We start from the raw sequence: 18,400 nt of genomic DNA on the forward strand, positions 1-18,400 counted from the left end.
CAATACAAAAACCATGTCAGGAAAACAAAGGAAAATTCCATGATATTTTTTTACTCATGTAGGATAAAAAGAGGGACTGCTACAAGATTTTCCAAATATTACCGAATAAATTCATGGGAAAACCTTAATTATAACAGTATAGAAACATAAAATGAGTAATTAAAAAAGTATTTATCAATCATAATAATTGTATGATGTAATAGACAATAACACTATGTACATCATTTATTGTATGATGTAATCATATGGTTAGCATCATTCTGGAACAGTTATACAGAATAGATAAATAGTCTTTATTGAAAAAATATTCAATTATATACTTAATTATAAATCAACTCTATGAATACAAGTCAATTTAATTAGTATTATTTAAATTTTATTAGTATTATTTCAATAGAATTCTTTTTCTGTTAAATATTTTTTAAGCCTAATTAAATAAATTGATAAAAAATCTTTTACATAGGAAGTTAAAAATGGCAGGCAATGTATAATAAGACCTTTTTCTGTAGGCTGAACTGTAACACAAACATTGTTCCTTTATTTTGGTTGATAGAAGTGGATTAAGAAGTCCACGTCCACAAACGACAGAAGTGGAATTAGTGAATATTCTTTTTTGTGGTAGAGTGGTAGTTATTAAAAAAAATAGTTTATGGGATGAGATCAGAATCAGTTCTGTTGTAACTGTTCTAAAACAAAGAAAAGAAAATCACAGTTTTGATAACAGGTTTTTGCTAAAATACTGTTTATAAATGACTGATTTGATGTTTGATTGATTATATTATATTTCTGTTTTTATCTATAGTTGATAAGTTTGTTAACTTATATGTAATATAACATCTGAGAAAATAGTACCGATATAGAAAATACACAAAACATACAAACACTGTGTAAATCAACATTCGTCATTTGAAAGTGAACTGAAACACACTGATTGGTGTGTAAAAAATAAAAATAAATATACACTGGTATTACATTTTTAAAGAAAATAATAATTACAGTATATTAGATAAAATTTATTAATAATTTATAAATTTACATTTTAACTATACTATAATTTCATATAAACAGAAAAAAAACCATCATAATTATCTCATATTTTGGCCTTCAAAGAATTTTAGTGTTCTCTGTTTTGAGATGAAATTGAATATCATAATTCTGCTTTTGATAATTATTAATGAATGTCTAAAAAGTAAAGTGACTGACAGACTAAGCAATAAACTTGAATCATTTTGTAGTTTTAGAAGCCTATAATTAAAGTTAATATATAAAACATGTGTAAAAAGTAATGAAATAAATCAATTATTCTGAATCAAAATACAGTAATATATAAAGGAATATAAATGCTGTGAAATAGGTTTAATGCGGCTTCATTTTTCAAATAAGAATTTTTTTTACTAATAAATTAGAATAGATTTTTGAGAAAAACATTTTTTCACACATATTATTCATGTTAAGCATGTTTAATCAAAATTAAACTTTTATAATCATAATACCAGTTCTGGGTGATATAGAAATCATCCACAAATTATAATATCCTCTAAATATGAATAATATTCGGTTTATATGTGTTGAAAATTCATGTAATAGGTTTCATATTTCAGAGTTCTGGAGCACACAGGTTATATAAACAAATAAAAACCCTTTTCACATATCTTATATTAAACACAGTAAAAGATTAAAAATTAAGTCAACAGATTTTTAACTTTACAACACTTCAGTAGAGTAAATTAAAGTTGCCCCAGTCTGCAAATTATGAAGTTGCTACTGCATGAGAAACTATAATCCTACAAAATGAAAATTTAGTTATTGACTTATTTTGTATTCCAACAGGCAGGAACTCAATTACAGCAACATTTTTGATAATGATGATATAAATAGCAATCTGTTATTGGAGATCAAACTCAGCATTAGTTAATCAGAAGACTAGATGCTGATAGTATAATCACTAGCCAGTAGAAGTTGACCGATTACAAATTTTTAACATGATTGGATGCCAGTACCTCATCTAAACAATGATCGAACCTGTCGTTTGATATTTATGTCTATGAAAGAGTATGTTGTGTTAAAAAACCTTACATATACTCTTAATAGAAGTGCATGAGTAAATCTGTAGATATAATTTTACTGTAAATTTTCATTTAAGAAGTTCATTTATTTATTATTATTTTTTTACAAATTTAACATTGTTTTGTTTGCATTTGGATAACATCTTTTTATGGTAGCCATGCCATTACATAGTGGCTTCTTCCTTGTTCTTAAAATGGAATTATGTAAATTTAGCTTCAGATCATTTATTTTGTGATATTTTAGAAAAGAATTATTGGTACAGGTAAAAAAGACTGCAAATAGTAAATTTCCCTGAACTCTTAATCAATATTTTGAAAATTTCCTGAAATTTAAGGAATATTTAAAGAATAATTGGATAGTGTTTAGTTAATATGTAAACTGAAATTGAAGTTTTTTTTTAAATTGTATTGGTTATTAAATTCAGTTTTTTATATTTATATACATATATATAAAATTTTACATAAATGTTTTTTCCTGATTTTTTTACTTTTAAAATTTTTATTTATAGATGCAAAACTTCCTGTATATTATTATCCCACAAAGTTACTGATATTTGTCATCATTTCTCACAAAAATGATGTTAATTATTTTCAGTTTTATTATTTTGTTTTTTATCTATGGAATCCTATTTTTTTCTACTTTAATTTTGTGACTTTACTTTCAGAGTTGCTATTACATCATCAGGGATTTTCTATAAGATGTTAATTCAAAATTCATATGTCATACGTATAATTAACAAATTAAAATTGTTACGTTCATATTAGTCGGTCATCAAGAAATAAAAAATAATTTATACGTCAATAAGACTGTAACATCATGTCTGTAAGATGTTTACGACTAAAATATTTGCAAATTTGGTGGAGTATAATTTTTGATGATGTATGACTCCGTACATGATGATGTACAACTCCGAAAGTATGTGGAAATATATTTGAAAATTGTTGGTGAGTTGAACTGTAATTTATACAATTGTATTAATACCAACGGTGCCAAATGCTTAGAAAATTAATACATTTATTTCTTAATATAAGTTGTACCTCGATGTATTGCTAAAATAGGAACGCAGTTAATTTAGTCAAATCCTAGACTTTATCAGTAAAGTATATGATAAGCATGTATTGTACAGAAAAACTATGTCCGAGTATAATACCTCTCAGTTTATCTATAACACATCTGATCAATCTCCGCAAACATTCCTCCTTTCCTCATCTAAATTCAGCACATGATTTGTGATTCTTATAATTATTCTCATTCCATCAATGCTTATCTCTTCATCTTCTTTTAAAGCAGTTTTATCATATTTTGTAAAGTATTAAATCATGTCTTGTCATAGTTCAATGAAAATGGTAACAAAGAAACCAAAGAAATTAAAAATGAAACTGTAGTAAATGTTACTGGATAGATGGGACACACATTCAACTACAAATTCTTTTGTCAACTATTGTTATTTTTCATTTACTTCCTGATTTAGATGATCCTGCAAATATATATAATACCCCCGGCTATTATTTTACCCTTCTCAGAAGTTCAATGAAGATTATACCATGGACATCCCAAAAGACAGTGATCATCACCTTTCCTGCTGATAGGATGGCTTTTACCTCTTTTGGAACAAGTTCCCTAAATGCAACCCAGTATTGACTGTTCCTTGGTTTCAGATTGATAGTGATATATCAAAGTTTTATTCAACTATAATGAAATAGCACAAAAGTTCCTCTCAATTACATTGGAACAGCTCCATGCCGTGCTTAGAAAACCATGAACTCAATGTTCTGGAATATATCACACTAAATTATTATTTCCTCACTAAAGTGAGGAATTACATGAGTTTTTGTCATTTTTCTTTTATTGAGATAAGTATACTAGTTAAACATCCTACTTGTATAATGTTTTTAGTTCAAAGAACATTACTATTTTGTCCTTTTGGTTTTTCCAAGCAACAATTTCAAACAACTTTTTGAAGATTTTCAAGAAATTTAATTGAAGTATATTAAATTTCCTTTAAAACTATTTTTATTAATATTTTTCAGTGTTTTTATATAAATGTATAAATGAATAGATATGAAAATTGGTAATTCAAAAATACAATTAAATCAAATCTTTGAATTTTTTTTATATTACATTCAACGTTCTTGAATGCGATTTGTTTTTACCCAAATCTTTGAACAAATTACTTGAAGTTTTGTGATTATTATAATGACTTTAAGACATAACACTTTTTTAATAATAATATAGTACTAAAAAATAATGAAAAATTTTCAAATCATCGTATAACCATGCAATTATTTGTTTAAAAAATTTGATTAGGTCTCCGGGAAGAAACTTATTACAGACATCATCACCTGACAGTAAACAAAGACCCATTGAAAGCAGTGCATTTGGTCATGAGTAGGGTTTGAACAAACATAAAAAATAATACACTGATTGAATTGAGAATTCTTTTGGTCAGTAAAAAAGTAACTGTATGCTTTTTATTTTAAATATCCTGTATGTGTGTTAAGTGCTATAATTATAAATGTTGCAGGGAAAGAACTGTCATGAATTACAATTCATTCCCGAAAACGGCTTAGCCCGTTTCAAGAATAACAAGCATCCTACATCAGATTTAACAAAGTGGGAAACTAAAAGGTTTCTCTTTGTTTTATTAGTTGAATTGAATATACTGTTAATACTCGCAAATTATATATATATATATATATATATATATATATATATATATATATATATATATATAAATATTATATATATATATAATATTTATATATATTAATATAAATAAAATATTTGGAATAAAGAAAAACACAGCCACAAGTTAGAATTTCAAAATTTGCAGAAGAAATGAAACAACAAACGGTTGTAGAAATGTTTCTATTGCATTTTGTAATGTCATCAATAACATACTTGTGGTAGTTAGTTGGTAAATAACACAAACATTATTAAAACCATTGAGTAATTTAGCAACAGTGTACACAAATACATTTACTTTGGAATATTATTATAAAGTTAAATCTATACTGGTCTAGTTAAGATGATGTTATTTATTTGAAGCAGCATCACAATTTTTAATAATACATCAGCTGTTATACATTGTACATTAATTCAGCATTTAATTTTCAACAATCATAAATTTTCTTATTTTACTAATTAATTTATTTGTGAACTAACTGTCACCATGAGTTACTACTATAAATTAATTAGGTAATAGTAGAACACATTAGTGTAAATTTATACTTTTATTTAACAAAAACTTTACTTTTCAAATAATGTTTTCTTTAAGCGAAACTGAAAGAATAACTTCGTTAATTATGTACGGATGTGGTGACCGAATTTGCTTTTACTAACAATATGTGATTTATTTAACGAAAGGTTTTCCAATAGAATACAATTCAAAATAATTTAGTTAACGAAAGAAAACAACTGAATGAGTCGTCATAACTTTGTAACTAACGGTTAAAAAAAAAGTTGACATTTGTAGGACTTTCCGGTCACGCGATTTTTTCTGATGCGCGATTTACACACACAACGTAATTTAAAATATTTATCGTTTTATTTAAATATAATATTTTTTATTTATTTAATTCTATGGTTCTAACTAAAGCGTGCGCGCATACCGTATTTCATTCGCGCGGGTGTGGCGGTACTAGTATTCACTTTAAATACTTGTTTACACTTAAATTTTATTCATTTATTTAATTCTACCACTCACTTGTGACGTCACAATATATGAGATGATTACACCAGCTGTACGTCAGTGCTACACTAACGCTCCTTGTAGTGAGAGGGGATACTATTAAGGCAGTATACCCACTTAGTCGCTAGTTTATTTATATAATTTTTTGGGGTTGGGGATGCAATTTGCAAAACATTCTTTTTTCAAATATTATTGTTTTTTAATTGTTAACAAATGTGCCTAAGAAAAATAAAATTTTAATTAGGCGAAATCTCGAGATACTGATGGTAACTTTGCTGTACAGCCTCACCCCTTTGACATTTTACGTTAAAATTTAATGGCATCAGTGCCCCATGTACAGAAGTAATCTGACCAAGTTTGGTCAAAATCGGTCCAGTAGTATTGGAGATATAAGGAATGCAAAACATACATACGAACATCCGGAAAATTTTCATTTCGGTTTTTGGTTCCATAGGTGTCACAACGATTACATCCGGTGAAAACAGCATTTGCCCAAATTGGACCGATTACAATACTTTCATACTTTCCCTTCTAAAGCTATAGTTCTGCTATAGCGCTAGACGGGAAAGTAGAAATGAAAAAGCTTAATACGTAACAAAATAAGCCTATTTCATTTTATATAATTTTATTAAGAACTTTTAAACAGCAATAAACTCGATGTTTTGTAAAGAACTCCAAAGATGTCGGTTTTTTAGTCTATTTTTTTCAGTACTGTATATGCAATTTACGTACGATCTCTATAACTTCAAAAATAATTCTATGAAATATGTAATTAACGAAAGCTATTTTTTTTAATATGGAATTTTTAAAAATATTTTATTGTCATGAAAATTTAACATTAAAGAATGTTATCTCTATTTCCAGTAATCGTATTTAAATCATTTTTTTTTTCAGCAGTAAGTAGTTTTATAACCGAAATTAAAAAATGTTACAATCTATAAACTCAGATGAATGGTTGAAATGAAGAGTGAAATTAAGTAAAACCTCATTAATTTGTTAAACTTTCAGTTTAAGTTGTGCGTAGACTACTCGTGAAGATGTACAGTCATTTTTCAACAAAAATAATAATTGCTTTTATAGAACAATATCCATTTTTATTTAAGTTTTATTCAGCAGAATAATTTGACCTACTTTACATTAAATCATTTTTATTCAATTCATTTTTAGCACAGCCTATTTTTTTGAGATACATACACCCACACACATAAAAACGCGCGCGCGCGCGGAGGGAGAGAGAGTGATACAGACATATTTTGACTTATACTCTATTATTTCCTTTCGAAGGCTATTCCAGTGAAGTTTATACAAGCGTTTAACCGCTGTCTGCAAATAGAACTTTTACTACATTAATTTCTAACGGTTTATTAGTCTAAACAGCTAAATCAATGGCTTTAGTTTTATAAAATGCTACCGGTTGTATCTAAAGAGTTCACTAAAGGCGAATCATTGAGCAACAACTTGCAATCACGCGTCGGTTTTGATTATTATTGATGACTCGTAGGAGTAAAAATCAAAATAACTTAGTTTAAATGAAAATAATTTTATACAATAAATATAAGAATGAGGTTTAATAAATAAGTATAATTAATATGTTAATATATCAAAGCAAATCATGTTTATAACACTTTTTTAAATTTATTTTAGTAACAGTCATATGAGATACTACATTAAAAATACGTTTAACTTATTGTCGAATTTATTTCTCGGCAACATGAACTATATAATTATTGCAATAAATAAAATACGATCGTAATATGTCTACAGGCTTCTGAATGAAATATTCTTTTTTTATTATGTTTTTAAAGCGACTTATTTATTTTTACATTCTGTAATCAATGATTTCCAAACGTTTTCTATTCTCGACACTTTTACTGAATCAGATTTACGTAAGGCGTCCTAAATCAAATTCTAACAAGTACATTTTGCAAAATAGCCGATAATATTTTGCAAGGACCATGTAAAAATAGGTAGTACAGATTTTAGATCACAAAAAATATGAAAAAATTGAATTAATATTTTAATAATTAGTGGGTGGATGAACCTTTGATCGCCGCACATCTTCTCAAATCGTGGAATGAAACTAGACACAGCTACCCTCTTTTCCTTCTCCATAATTTCCGCGCAATACTTAAATTTTATCAAAACCCAGCTGCCGAAAATCCAGCATCACACAAATAAGTCGCAAATGGAATTAACATGTTCTACGCTTTACCACGTAGGAATGGATATTCATCTTTTATCGATATTATGATTTTGAAAATATTTCTCAAAGCAGTGAAAAGTGTTCTTCAAAAATGGATTTCATATCGAGAGAATTCAATTCAAAAATTGTCAGAAATTGTTGCAACAAACGGAAACATTACTTGCGTCCGTCTACATTAATTTTTCTTTTCCATAATTTTAATATTTTTTTAATAAAAGCTAAAATTTTGTCAGTCTTTTGAAAGGTGCATGTTGCTTCCTAGCAGGGAGAGATTCAGAGCATTCGTTTTTTTAAAAAGTCAGTTAAATTCTAAAAAATCTTCATTCGTAATATGTTCGGTATAAATATTATTGTTAATCTCCTCTTTAAGAAAAATATGGTTTTCTTGCCACAGTTCAAACGTATGACACAATACATTAGCATTCAAAAGCCATCGCAAAGTACTGTAGTACAACAAAGACATGTGTTTGGATGCTGTACCCTTACGTTGTGTTTTGAAAAATGTTGTCTTCAACGGCCGAGTTTTTATAAAATTTACTACATTCACTACGTACTCTGAAATTTGGTTCGATGTAGGGCACAGTTATTTTGACTCGAGTGCTTCCCTGTGAATTACGCAGTAAGTACACAGTGCTTCAGGAGTTTTGCTTCGAATAAAAGAAGGCTTTCCTCCAGAACAGCCGAACATAGAACGACCACCATCAGCACAGACAACGTACTTAGGCCACTCTAAACTGTTTTCGGATACAAAAGTATTAAGGGTGTCGAGCAATTCTTGAACCTTTGCACCAGCAATGATACTTTTACAGAAGAGAAGGTCTTCTACAATGTTATTGTCATCTATAAACTGTGCGTAGCAAATCAAGTGACCATTATTATCTGTGGCTGCACCATCTGCAAGCCAAATTCTTTCAGTTCACTTTTAATTTTTGAATTAATTGATTGTTGGTGTCCTCTGCTATGAGCTGAATTCTGCGTCTGATGGTGTTGTTGTTGAAAGGCACTTTTGAAAGTAGCTTCCCAACAGATTCACTGATAATAATGTTCACCATATCTACAGCAGCCGGTAGGATGAGACTGTATCGGGCTTCTTACATTTTGCGATTACTGTGCAATTTGTAATGCTAACAAAACATTGTTTGATATTGATCTTTTTTAATCGTAGCTTCTTGCTAAAGTAGTCACCAGCTTTACTAATTACGCTGGGATAAGTAATCTATAAATGGCTTTTCAGTGGTGTCTAATGAGGTTGTTAGCGAACTAGTGGTCATGTTCAATGGACTGCGTGTTGAGATCGAAGAATTTGTCGGGTATCTTAAAAATATTAAAGAAAGAAGTGTAACTTTCATACAGTCGCGTATGCGTAAGCTTCGATTTTTACATTTATTGGCAGTTAAGAGGAACGACCAACTTTAGGGATATATCGAAAGTTTCAGGGCCGGGATGGGTGAATGAGTGTTTGCTTCACCGTCGCCACCGCCACCGTCACCTGTAAAGAAGCTTGCCTCTGATGTTGTAAAGTCTAGGCCTAAAATATTATTAATTTTTGAACCTCCAGGTGTTACTACTCGGCCTTTAAAGGCCAGATAATAAAGAACTTAGAGGCTAGGATGGTAGGCTTGCGCATTCTTATTTTGAAGGAAAATCCGAAAGGTGCCAGGATTGTGGCGGTGGTAGTGAGACTGAGCGAACGAAGTATCAGAAGCAATGAGAGGATTAATGAATATTCAAAAAAAGACGGTGGCCAGTAAGGTCCTGAGACTCCGTATGATTGTTTACGACGTCCCACGAGATTTGGGAGAGTAAGGGTTTTTGGATGCGGTTCGGACTCGGAATACAAAATATTCAGAGGATTATTTTAAAAAATTGTTTCGATAATTTTTCGTGCAGGGAACAGGAACAGCAGTAATGTACACTACATAGTTGAATGTGACAAGCAGTTAGGTGCTACTTTTCTCGGGAAAGGTAGGTTATTTGTGGATTATGAGTTTTGCAAGATTAATGATTATATTCGAGTGAGTCGGTGTTTCCGATGCTCCGGATTGGGACATGTGGCTAAAGCATGTATGGACGAGGAGCTGTGTTCCTACTGCAGCAAGGAGGGACATTACACGAAGCACTGTCCAATTAGGAAAGCAGGTGGTCCTCCTATTTGTGTTAATTGTTTCCGTGTAGGGAAGCCTGCGTCCCTCATGACTGTAGGCCAGATGAATGTCCCGCATATAGCGTGCGCGGGAGTGTTGTGTAACAAGATTGATACCTAGATCTACGTGATTGTACGGGCAGTTCGAAGTTATTTTAGGTTTATGTTCTGTTCATAATTATGTTTCCTTAGGTTTCTATGTTTTTGTTTTTGTTAATGCGTGTTTCGTACTGCTTGTGCTGTTTGTGTTGTCTCTGTTGCTGTCCCTGTCGTTTGCTTCGCGATTTTCCTAGTTTTGATATCTTTGTAGGTCTTCCCTTGTCTGAATATTTTTATAGTTTTGTTATTTCGTTGTATTTTATTATTTTATTTGGCTGCTCTTTTTCTTGTTAGGGTTTAGTTAGTTTTGTTATTTATTATTTCGTGTTTAGTTGTGTTATTGTTGTCTTTGAGTCTTTGATTGTTCTTGTTTTCTTATTAGTGTCTTCTAATTGTAGGTTTCATGTCTTTTGATTTATTACTTCGGTGTTTTAACTAGTGTTTTATTATTGTGGTTTCGTATGTATCTAGTTATCTTTGGTGTTATGCGTTGAGCTCATTCTCCTCTCGGGTAGGTCGTGCAGTCCAATCGCTGTGGTCTCGTTTGAGACTGATAAGTGGTATCAGTTTAGGGTTAATGTCCATGTTAGGTGACGTACACCGATGTGAATGTCCCTTGTGACATACGCATCGGTGGCATCTTCATAGCAGTCAGACTGAAATATGTCTTGAGGCTATTGAAGATGACCTCCGGTAAAGCCCCTAAGGGCTAGGTACGGAGGGGGTGGCGTGGCGGTCGGACTCGTCACATGGTGGGTATCTTCCCTTCGTAGTCAAGATGTTAATATCTGTTGTTATTTTATTGTACGTTTTTGTTTTGTGGATTTCAAGTTTAAGTTTTTAGGTTTTGTTTTGTTAGTTGTTTTAGTGCTGTTGCGTGTGGAACTCGCTTTTTCCCATTTTCGGGTAGATGTAGGATTAGTTATCAGCTAAATCGGGACGATCTTACTCAAGCCTATGAAAGTATTTATAGGGTTAACTACAAATACTTTCATAGTATTGATATATATACTTTCATAGTACGAATGCCACGAATGACATTCGTCATTCATGGCATTCGCATCGGTGGCATTCTGACTGAGGCAGTCAAGACTGGGAAGATGTTTGTTGCTGAGGTACTGAATATGATTTCCGGAATGATGGTCTCACAACACATCAGTGTCTCACAATACAGACATCGTCATAGGAATCTGCTTTATTTTTTTGAGAAGAAAAACAATCTTATTGTTTGCTGCGATGTTAATGGCTTGATGAAATGTTTGAATTTGAATCATGATCCAACTGATTGGAGGCTATTCATAGATTCCTCCAAGCTTAGTTTGAAAGCTGTATTACTTCACAACGGCCACCGTATTCCTTCTATTCCTGTTGGTCATAAAGTTCACATGAAGGAGACTTATGCAATCATGGCAATCCTACTAGACTCAATCAAATATGCTGAACACAAGTGGAAAATCTGTGGCAATCTGAAAGTCATCGCTATACTCTTAGGAACGCAACTGGAGCACACCAAATACTGGTTCTTTTTATGTATGTGGGACAGCAGGGATAGGAAATCATATTATATTCAAGCAGACTGGCCTGCAAGAAATCATAACTTTAGCGAGAAAAATGTCGTTGCCGAGCCTCTCGTGGACCCAAAAAATGTTCTTCATATAAAGCTGGGTTTGACGTAAACTTCTGTCAAAAGCATGAACCGAGAAGGACAAGCCTTTAAGTACTTAAGAGACAAATTTCCTACATTAAGTGATGCAAAAATTAAGAAAGATATTTTTGTTGGGCCACAAATTCGACAATTTGTAAAGGATCTACGTTTGATTGAATTTTGGAGGGGAAAGGAAAGGAAACTTGGAAAGCTTTAAAGGGATCCGTGGATTTTTAGGCAACAAAAGAGATGAAAATTGCAGTCAGTTGGTGACAGTACTTCTGCAAAAATACCATCAACTCGGATGCAACATGTCCCTTAAATCCATTTTCTGCACTCACACCTGAACTTTTTCCCTCCTAGTTCTGGAGTTGTCATTGATGAACACGGAGAAAGATTCCATCAGGATATTTTTGTAATAGAACAAAGATATCAGGGTCGTTGGAATGAAGCAATAATTGCGCATTACTGCTGGTCTGTGTGTAGGGATGCTCCGGAACTCACTTACAAGAGGAAAGCCAAAAGATAATGATCTCATGAAGCCACTACATGATTCTATTTAAACCCAACTTACTGCCAGGTATTCTTTCATCAATTAAGAACTCTTAGAATGTAACTGGCATTAAAGAAATGTTAAATGGACTTTCTATGTTATTGGAATATGTAATTAAAATGTATCTTTTTCTCTTAATCCGTTAAAATAAAATACTTGCCACCTATTGTATATCACACAAGCTAATAACAATTTTTCTTTGTCATATTGATGTATTGAACATCACTATACCTTTAAAGAATATCTATTACCTTTAAATATACCATTAAACGTATAAAAATCCTAGTATGATATTTTTTCTTGGCGATCAGAATGAAGCAATATTTAATTAAGCGGGGAAATGTTAACATTTTTTGACTTCAATGAAATAAATTAGAATGTATTATTAATAATTATTTTAAAAGACAATAATAAATTAATTATATATCTTAAATACCTCCCATGTAGATAGCTAGAGCAGCGATAGCTAATACTATTAAAATGACGACAAACACGGCAAATGCTAATAAAGCGCTCCAGAGACGACCGTGTTTGTTGCTGTGAGGTAAATTTTCATGTCCTTGCCATAATATCCACGATGACGAATCCTTTACACTAGAGTAGGTTGTTCCATAATGTAATGGTTCCATGTGCTGCTGAAACAAACGAATTGAATTAACGCAAACACAGTGTACTCAAAGGAATCATAGCTAATATTTTCAAAGAAGTGTACATACACCGACATGTTACTTTTATACTGTACTATATGCATACATAAATTCTTTCACCGACTAGTGAAACAACTGATTCTCTACTTCTTGTAGCTCTTCACCTTGCTGCTGTTGAACCCGTTTGAATTTGTTATATCCGACAAGTGTACCTTCTGAAATTCTTTGCAAGAACTAGGTCATGGTACTAGAAATGTCAGAAACTGAAAGTATAGATGTCTGTCATAAATTACTCTGTATTAGGATAACATAAATTACACCCTAAGATGGATAAAGGAAATTTTTAACAGAAACTCATGATAAAGGCTTATGTAACTCATAAAAAAAAAAAAAAAAAATTAGTTAGCTTAAGAAGGTCAAGATTATTTCAAATGAATACTTAATATTATCATATTACAGTCATGTGTTGTACAGTTGCAAGCGAAACATTTTCATAAATATTTGGAAAAATAATTGAAATTAAATGATTTATAAACAAAGATTAGTAGTTTCTATTGAACTTTAAAGTCAGTGTTTAAAATATTCATTAAAAAAACAAGAATAAAATTGTATTATGATTTTGCAACGTGAAAAATTGTTATAGGTAAATCGATATTTGATTATCTGAAATTAACAAGTTAGTTTCAATGAAAGCTTTCTTTCATCTTCGTTTTGGTATAAAAATACATATAAGTTATTGCGTATAACATTAACAGTATTAATATTAGTTAACTTTTCTTGTCATCATTCTAAACACCGGTAAAAATAAAATAAATGTAATTTATTAATTATTTTTGTAAGATAACAAGACAGTGTCGTGTGTTCAGTAATGAATGACCTGATACTGTATACTGCACTAAATATCACAAAATAATTATAAGGATTTTATTTTACTACAAATTTAAATAACATTTGTTTTATCAGTAATAAATTTGAAAGTAGTAGGGAACACATTGAATTTCTATGAAATATTTCGTGATTTTAGGTACGAACACCTTTTCCTCTAAAGAAAAAAGGGCGGTGGACTGTGAGATGTATTGTTTCCAAATGGCTACATTGATTTGTTTATCATTATCTGTTCCAGAATGTAATTGCTGTAACGCATGTAAAATATCCGCGATAGAAGAACACCAAACAAAATTGCTTTCTCTGACAGTAATGATGTTAACTTTACAGTCAATACGTTTGATGAACAGAATGAAGATGTCATTTAAAGAACTAATATCATTTGCGTTTTGATTTCAATGCCGTACTGAGATTAAACAATATATTTAAGTATAGACTTAATAACATAAACTTACTTACATAGACTTCATAGGAATAAGACGATGGAAAATCACTTTACTCCTCAATTCTGAAAGGAAGGTCTTAATCTAGATAGCCTTGAAAACGGTTGAAACTTAATTTTAGAGGGGACTTATGCCTTCTAGGGCATTTACAACGATTCTGTAACAGTATCTACTACATACATATCTTAGCTGCGTTTAAAATTAATGTAAATAAAAGTTTGAGGGTAATTACATTGTTACAGACGTGTATGAATTGAAAGAGTATGAGGGATATTTCTGCGTCATTTGGAAATGAGAAAAAATTTAGCCGGATTCCTTATTATAGATTAGAATCCAAAAATCCTAAGGATGCAGTTGGTAAACCTTCTTCTTAATGAATAATGATGAAGTACCATTTCGATTCTCAAGTCAGAATATACATTATTAAAAATTTTTATAACATTATTATTTTTTATTATTATCATTATTATTAAAATAACAAACATATTATTACTTAATTATATAAGAATAGGTTGAATCTCATTAATTTTAATGGTAAAAAAAATCGACTGTAAAAAACATACGGTTTTCAGGTCATTTTTACATAAAGATTTTAGCCGATTCATTATTCTTCAAGTAAAAACATGATTTCTAACAAATCTTATAAACGCTAGAAGGTTTTAATTTTAATTAATTAGTTTCCTTGTTAGTTCAAACAAAAAAGTATATATTAGCAAAATTATAAGTTTTATCTGTTTACATTGATTGTTGTTCGATGCGTTTTAATATGATTGATAGCAATATTTATATCTCTGCATCAATTAACTTTGTAATAATTTAAAATAGTTTTTCTTTTTTCGATGTCGATTGGCGAATAAAATAAGATTACTCCAGATTGTTTTATTATTGGTATGAAGCGATCTGTTTAACTTATTATCGGCAAAGATAATACGTTTCCACAGTGATTAGTATAAGTGGTGTGTATTACTAAATCGTGATGGTTAATCAGTATGCTTTATACTTCAAGCTTGTGTATGCGATTTACTAATCTTTCGTATCAAAGAACAGCAAATGTAATACACAAACTTAAAATACATACCTACTAGGTTGATAATATCAATTTGTTGATCATCTCGTATTAATAAATCACTTATGTACAAATGTATACATATGAACTGGAAACCCTACATACGTTACAGATTGGATTTTTCATCCACAGAGCTGAGACATAATGTTGGTTTTGGTACTTAGAGTGTGTTTGCGCTGCAATTATATACCGAAAAAATAATAGAGAATATACTCATACAATAAAATTCCGTTCTTTGACGTTTAAAATACTTTAAATATATAAATTATATTATAAAAATTATTCTAATAATATATAATCTATTTTTTTAAATAAATAAATGCAACAGTCATAAGTAATAAAATTCTTGTTATACAGTAATATTCTATTGTTATCCTTTCCAAAAACAGTGAAATTAATTAACATAGTACGCTAAACAAGAAAGCGAGATATATGATCACTCAGTACAACAGACCCTACAAGCATCCTTAATGACAGTACCACTACAAATCACGTAAACGACTGTCTAGATGAAGCAACCACGGAAATTTGAACCGAGAACTTCCAGAAAGAAAGGCAGTGACGCCACTACCCGCCACAGGATCGAACAATTTAAGAAATAGAAGGCTTTTTTCTTTCGTTTTGATATTACACCGATTCTAACAATCTTTTCCTGTTTTAGAGCAACAATCCTGTTTACAGTTAACGGTTATTTAATCCCACTAGTCGAATTACAATGCAATCAAAGGTTATGATTCTAGAATGTTAAAGATAAGAGGATTAGTCGATCCAGAACATCTTTATGGAGAGATCGATAACTAGACTATCAGTATAAGGGGCAGGAGCATCCTCTCTTTTCCAGCTCATCCTACTCCTCCCTTGGAACGAGAAACTATTCGGCGTTTACTAATTCAGGACATATTATATAATATATGTATAAAAATAAGGAAAAATATGAAATCGTATAAAATTTTAAATAACTTTTGTAGGAAACATTTTTTTAAAAATATTGGAAGAACTTTTTTTTTTATCAAACCATTATGAAGCAATTTTTTGGAATCTACGTTCAGTAAACATTGTAGCAAAAAATTTCAAGACAAAAATTAAACAAATAGTTTTAAATTTTAAACATTTTTTCGTGAAAAATATTTCTAATGTTTTAATAGATACTCCGCTATCATAAACAAATGTGGTCTTAAAATTAAAAAAGTATTCAATCGCACAAAAAACAAAATCAGTTGATTTTTACTAAATTGTTCTCATTAAATATTTTTTAAGCTTCATAACTACCGTATTTTATCAATTCTAAAACGAAAACATGAATCACTAACCAAATACTAAAAGATATGAGATGAAAATCACAAACCGTTTACCTAGTAAACGTGGTTTACTGTAGCCGTTGATGCATACATTGGCACACGCTCTTGTAAAATGTATAAGCAAAGGTCGTCAACCTTGCGTAGGCAGAATTAGTAAGGCATTTGGAAAAATACGTTGCCATCTTTTTTCGGCTTTTGTCGTGCTATTTAAAATTTTAAGGTGAATATTTTTTATTATTTTTACATGCGTGTAGTTGAAGTAATATTTATAATAATATGTAAGCGAATGTTTATTAAGTTTAGTTATTTTAGAAAACTGATTAAAACGTCCTCAAAAAGATCAAAGGTTCAAAAAGGTTATGGCGGAACTAAAATACGAAAAGTAATCATAGGCGCTGAAAAAAGGTAGAAAAGAACTGAAGAATAGAAATTAATAGTGAGAAAAGAAAGTAGATAGAAATTTGATTTGTGTATGGACAATAACTTTACGCAGAAATATTTTGCCGGGCTGAAGAAAGGACGCTATCCTTAAGTTGACGAAGCCTTTTACAGTTCATGATTGACTTCGGTTTAAGGTACTATCATTAATCTGACATCATAAAGCAATAGAGGCAAAAAAAATATGGGATAAATTGCTTAAGTTTACAAAAAGATAATGCGATAGATTTATCCACCAGCAAGGTTTATCTGTTAGTTGTCGAACATCCATACGCTAAAAGCTTCCAACTTTAAAAACAGAATTTGGTAATTTCTAACGTCACATTACTGAATCGCGTAATAGGTAAGTAATGCATTCAATTAAGTACAAATACACCTTTATACACGTGAAACACCTTTATGTTTTGGTACATCTCATATTTCGCTATTTCGCGTAATTACACAGTTAATTCAAAAACTGCAAAATTAAATTAAAATATTCGAAAATCACAGTGTCGCGATTAAGTTATGTTTAACAGGCAGTAACAAGAGCTGGCTTCTTGTTTAATGCTTAACAGGAAAATAATATAAAGAAAGTCTTCCCAAAAAATGTCATTGAATGTGCACAAAAAAAAAATAAATAAATAAATTGATGGATAACCCATTAAACCCTTACATGTAACCCTTCGGCAACACCAGCAAGCTTCTGACAAATTTCCCACAAATAATACTAAACGCATCAGCCCAAACGTTTCTTTCCAAGTCATCACAAAGGGTCCTCCACTTGTCTCTCTTGCTTCTCAATATTTAATTTTTTTATTCTCTTCTGGCCATCTTCTGCGCTCTCAATCATCAATTTCTTGCACAACCCCTCTCCAATTGGCTCTCTGCAATAATCTCCGGATTCGCTTACATAGCCTCCTGGTCTCTGCTACCTGGGCCGTCCACCAGCATACCCCTTCTCTTCGGGGGTTCAACATTTCATGATACGCTTCCTTAGCAACGTTCGTAAGAAATTCGGGGTTACATCGTCAAAATGCTCAATACGCTCCTTGACAATATGACCTGTCTTGATCAATCCACCCTCACAAATCTTTCTCCTTTTGGACTGCACACTGCGGTCAAGAGATTCCCACTTCAAAATCAATCGCCTCGTCGTCACTAAGGGGTTCCTCCTATAGGACGGCCCACGACTTACAAGTTCTCACCAAACCCGGCGTCATAAACGTTACGTCTACAAATG

The 18,400-nt window shown here is 31.0% G+C and overlaps 1 protein-coding gene across 1 annotated transcript in view; it reads right to left on the minus strand.

The window, feature by feature from the left end:
- LOC142330835 (uncharacterized) overlaps nucleotides 1–18,400 on the minus strand; it is a 159,688-nt gene that overhangs the window by 80,177 nt on the left and 61,111 nt on the right. Inside the window, exon 2 of the mRNA XM_075376295.1 lies at nucleotides 12,838–13,033. Within this exon, the coding sequence (XP_075232410.1) occupies nucleotides 12,838–13,033 (196 nt within the window). The remainder of the gene's footprint in view (nucleotides 1–12,837; nucleotides 13,034–18,400) is intronic.

Source organism: Lycorma delicatula, chromosome 1 (genome assembly GCF_047948215.1).
Source record: "Lycorma delicatula isolate Av1 chromosome 1, ASM4794821v1, whole genome shotgun sequence".
NCBI lineage: Eukaryota > Metazoa > Arthropoda > Insecta > Hemiptera > Fulgoridae > Lycorma > Lycorma delicatula.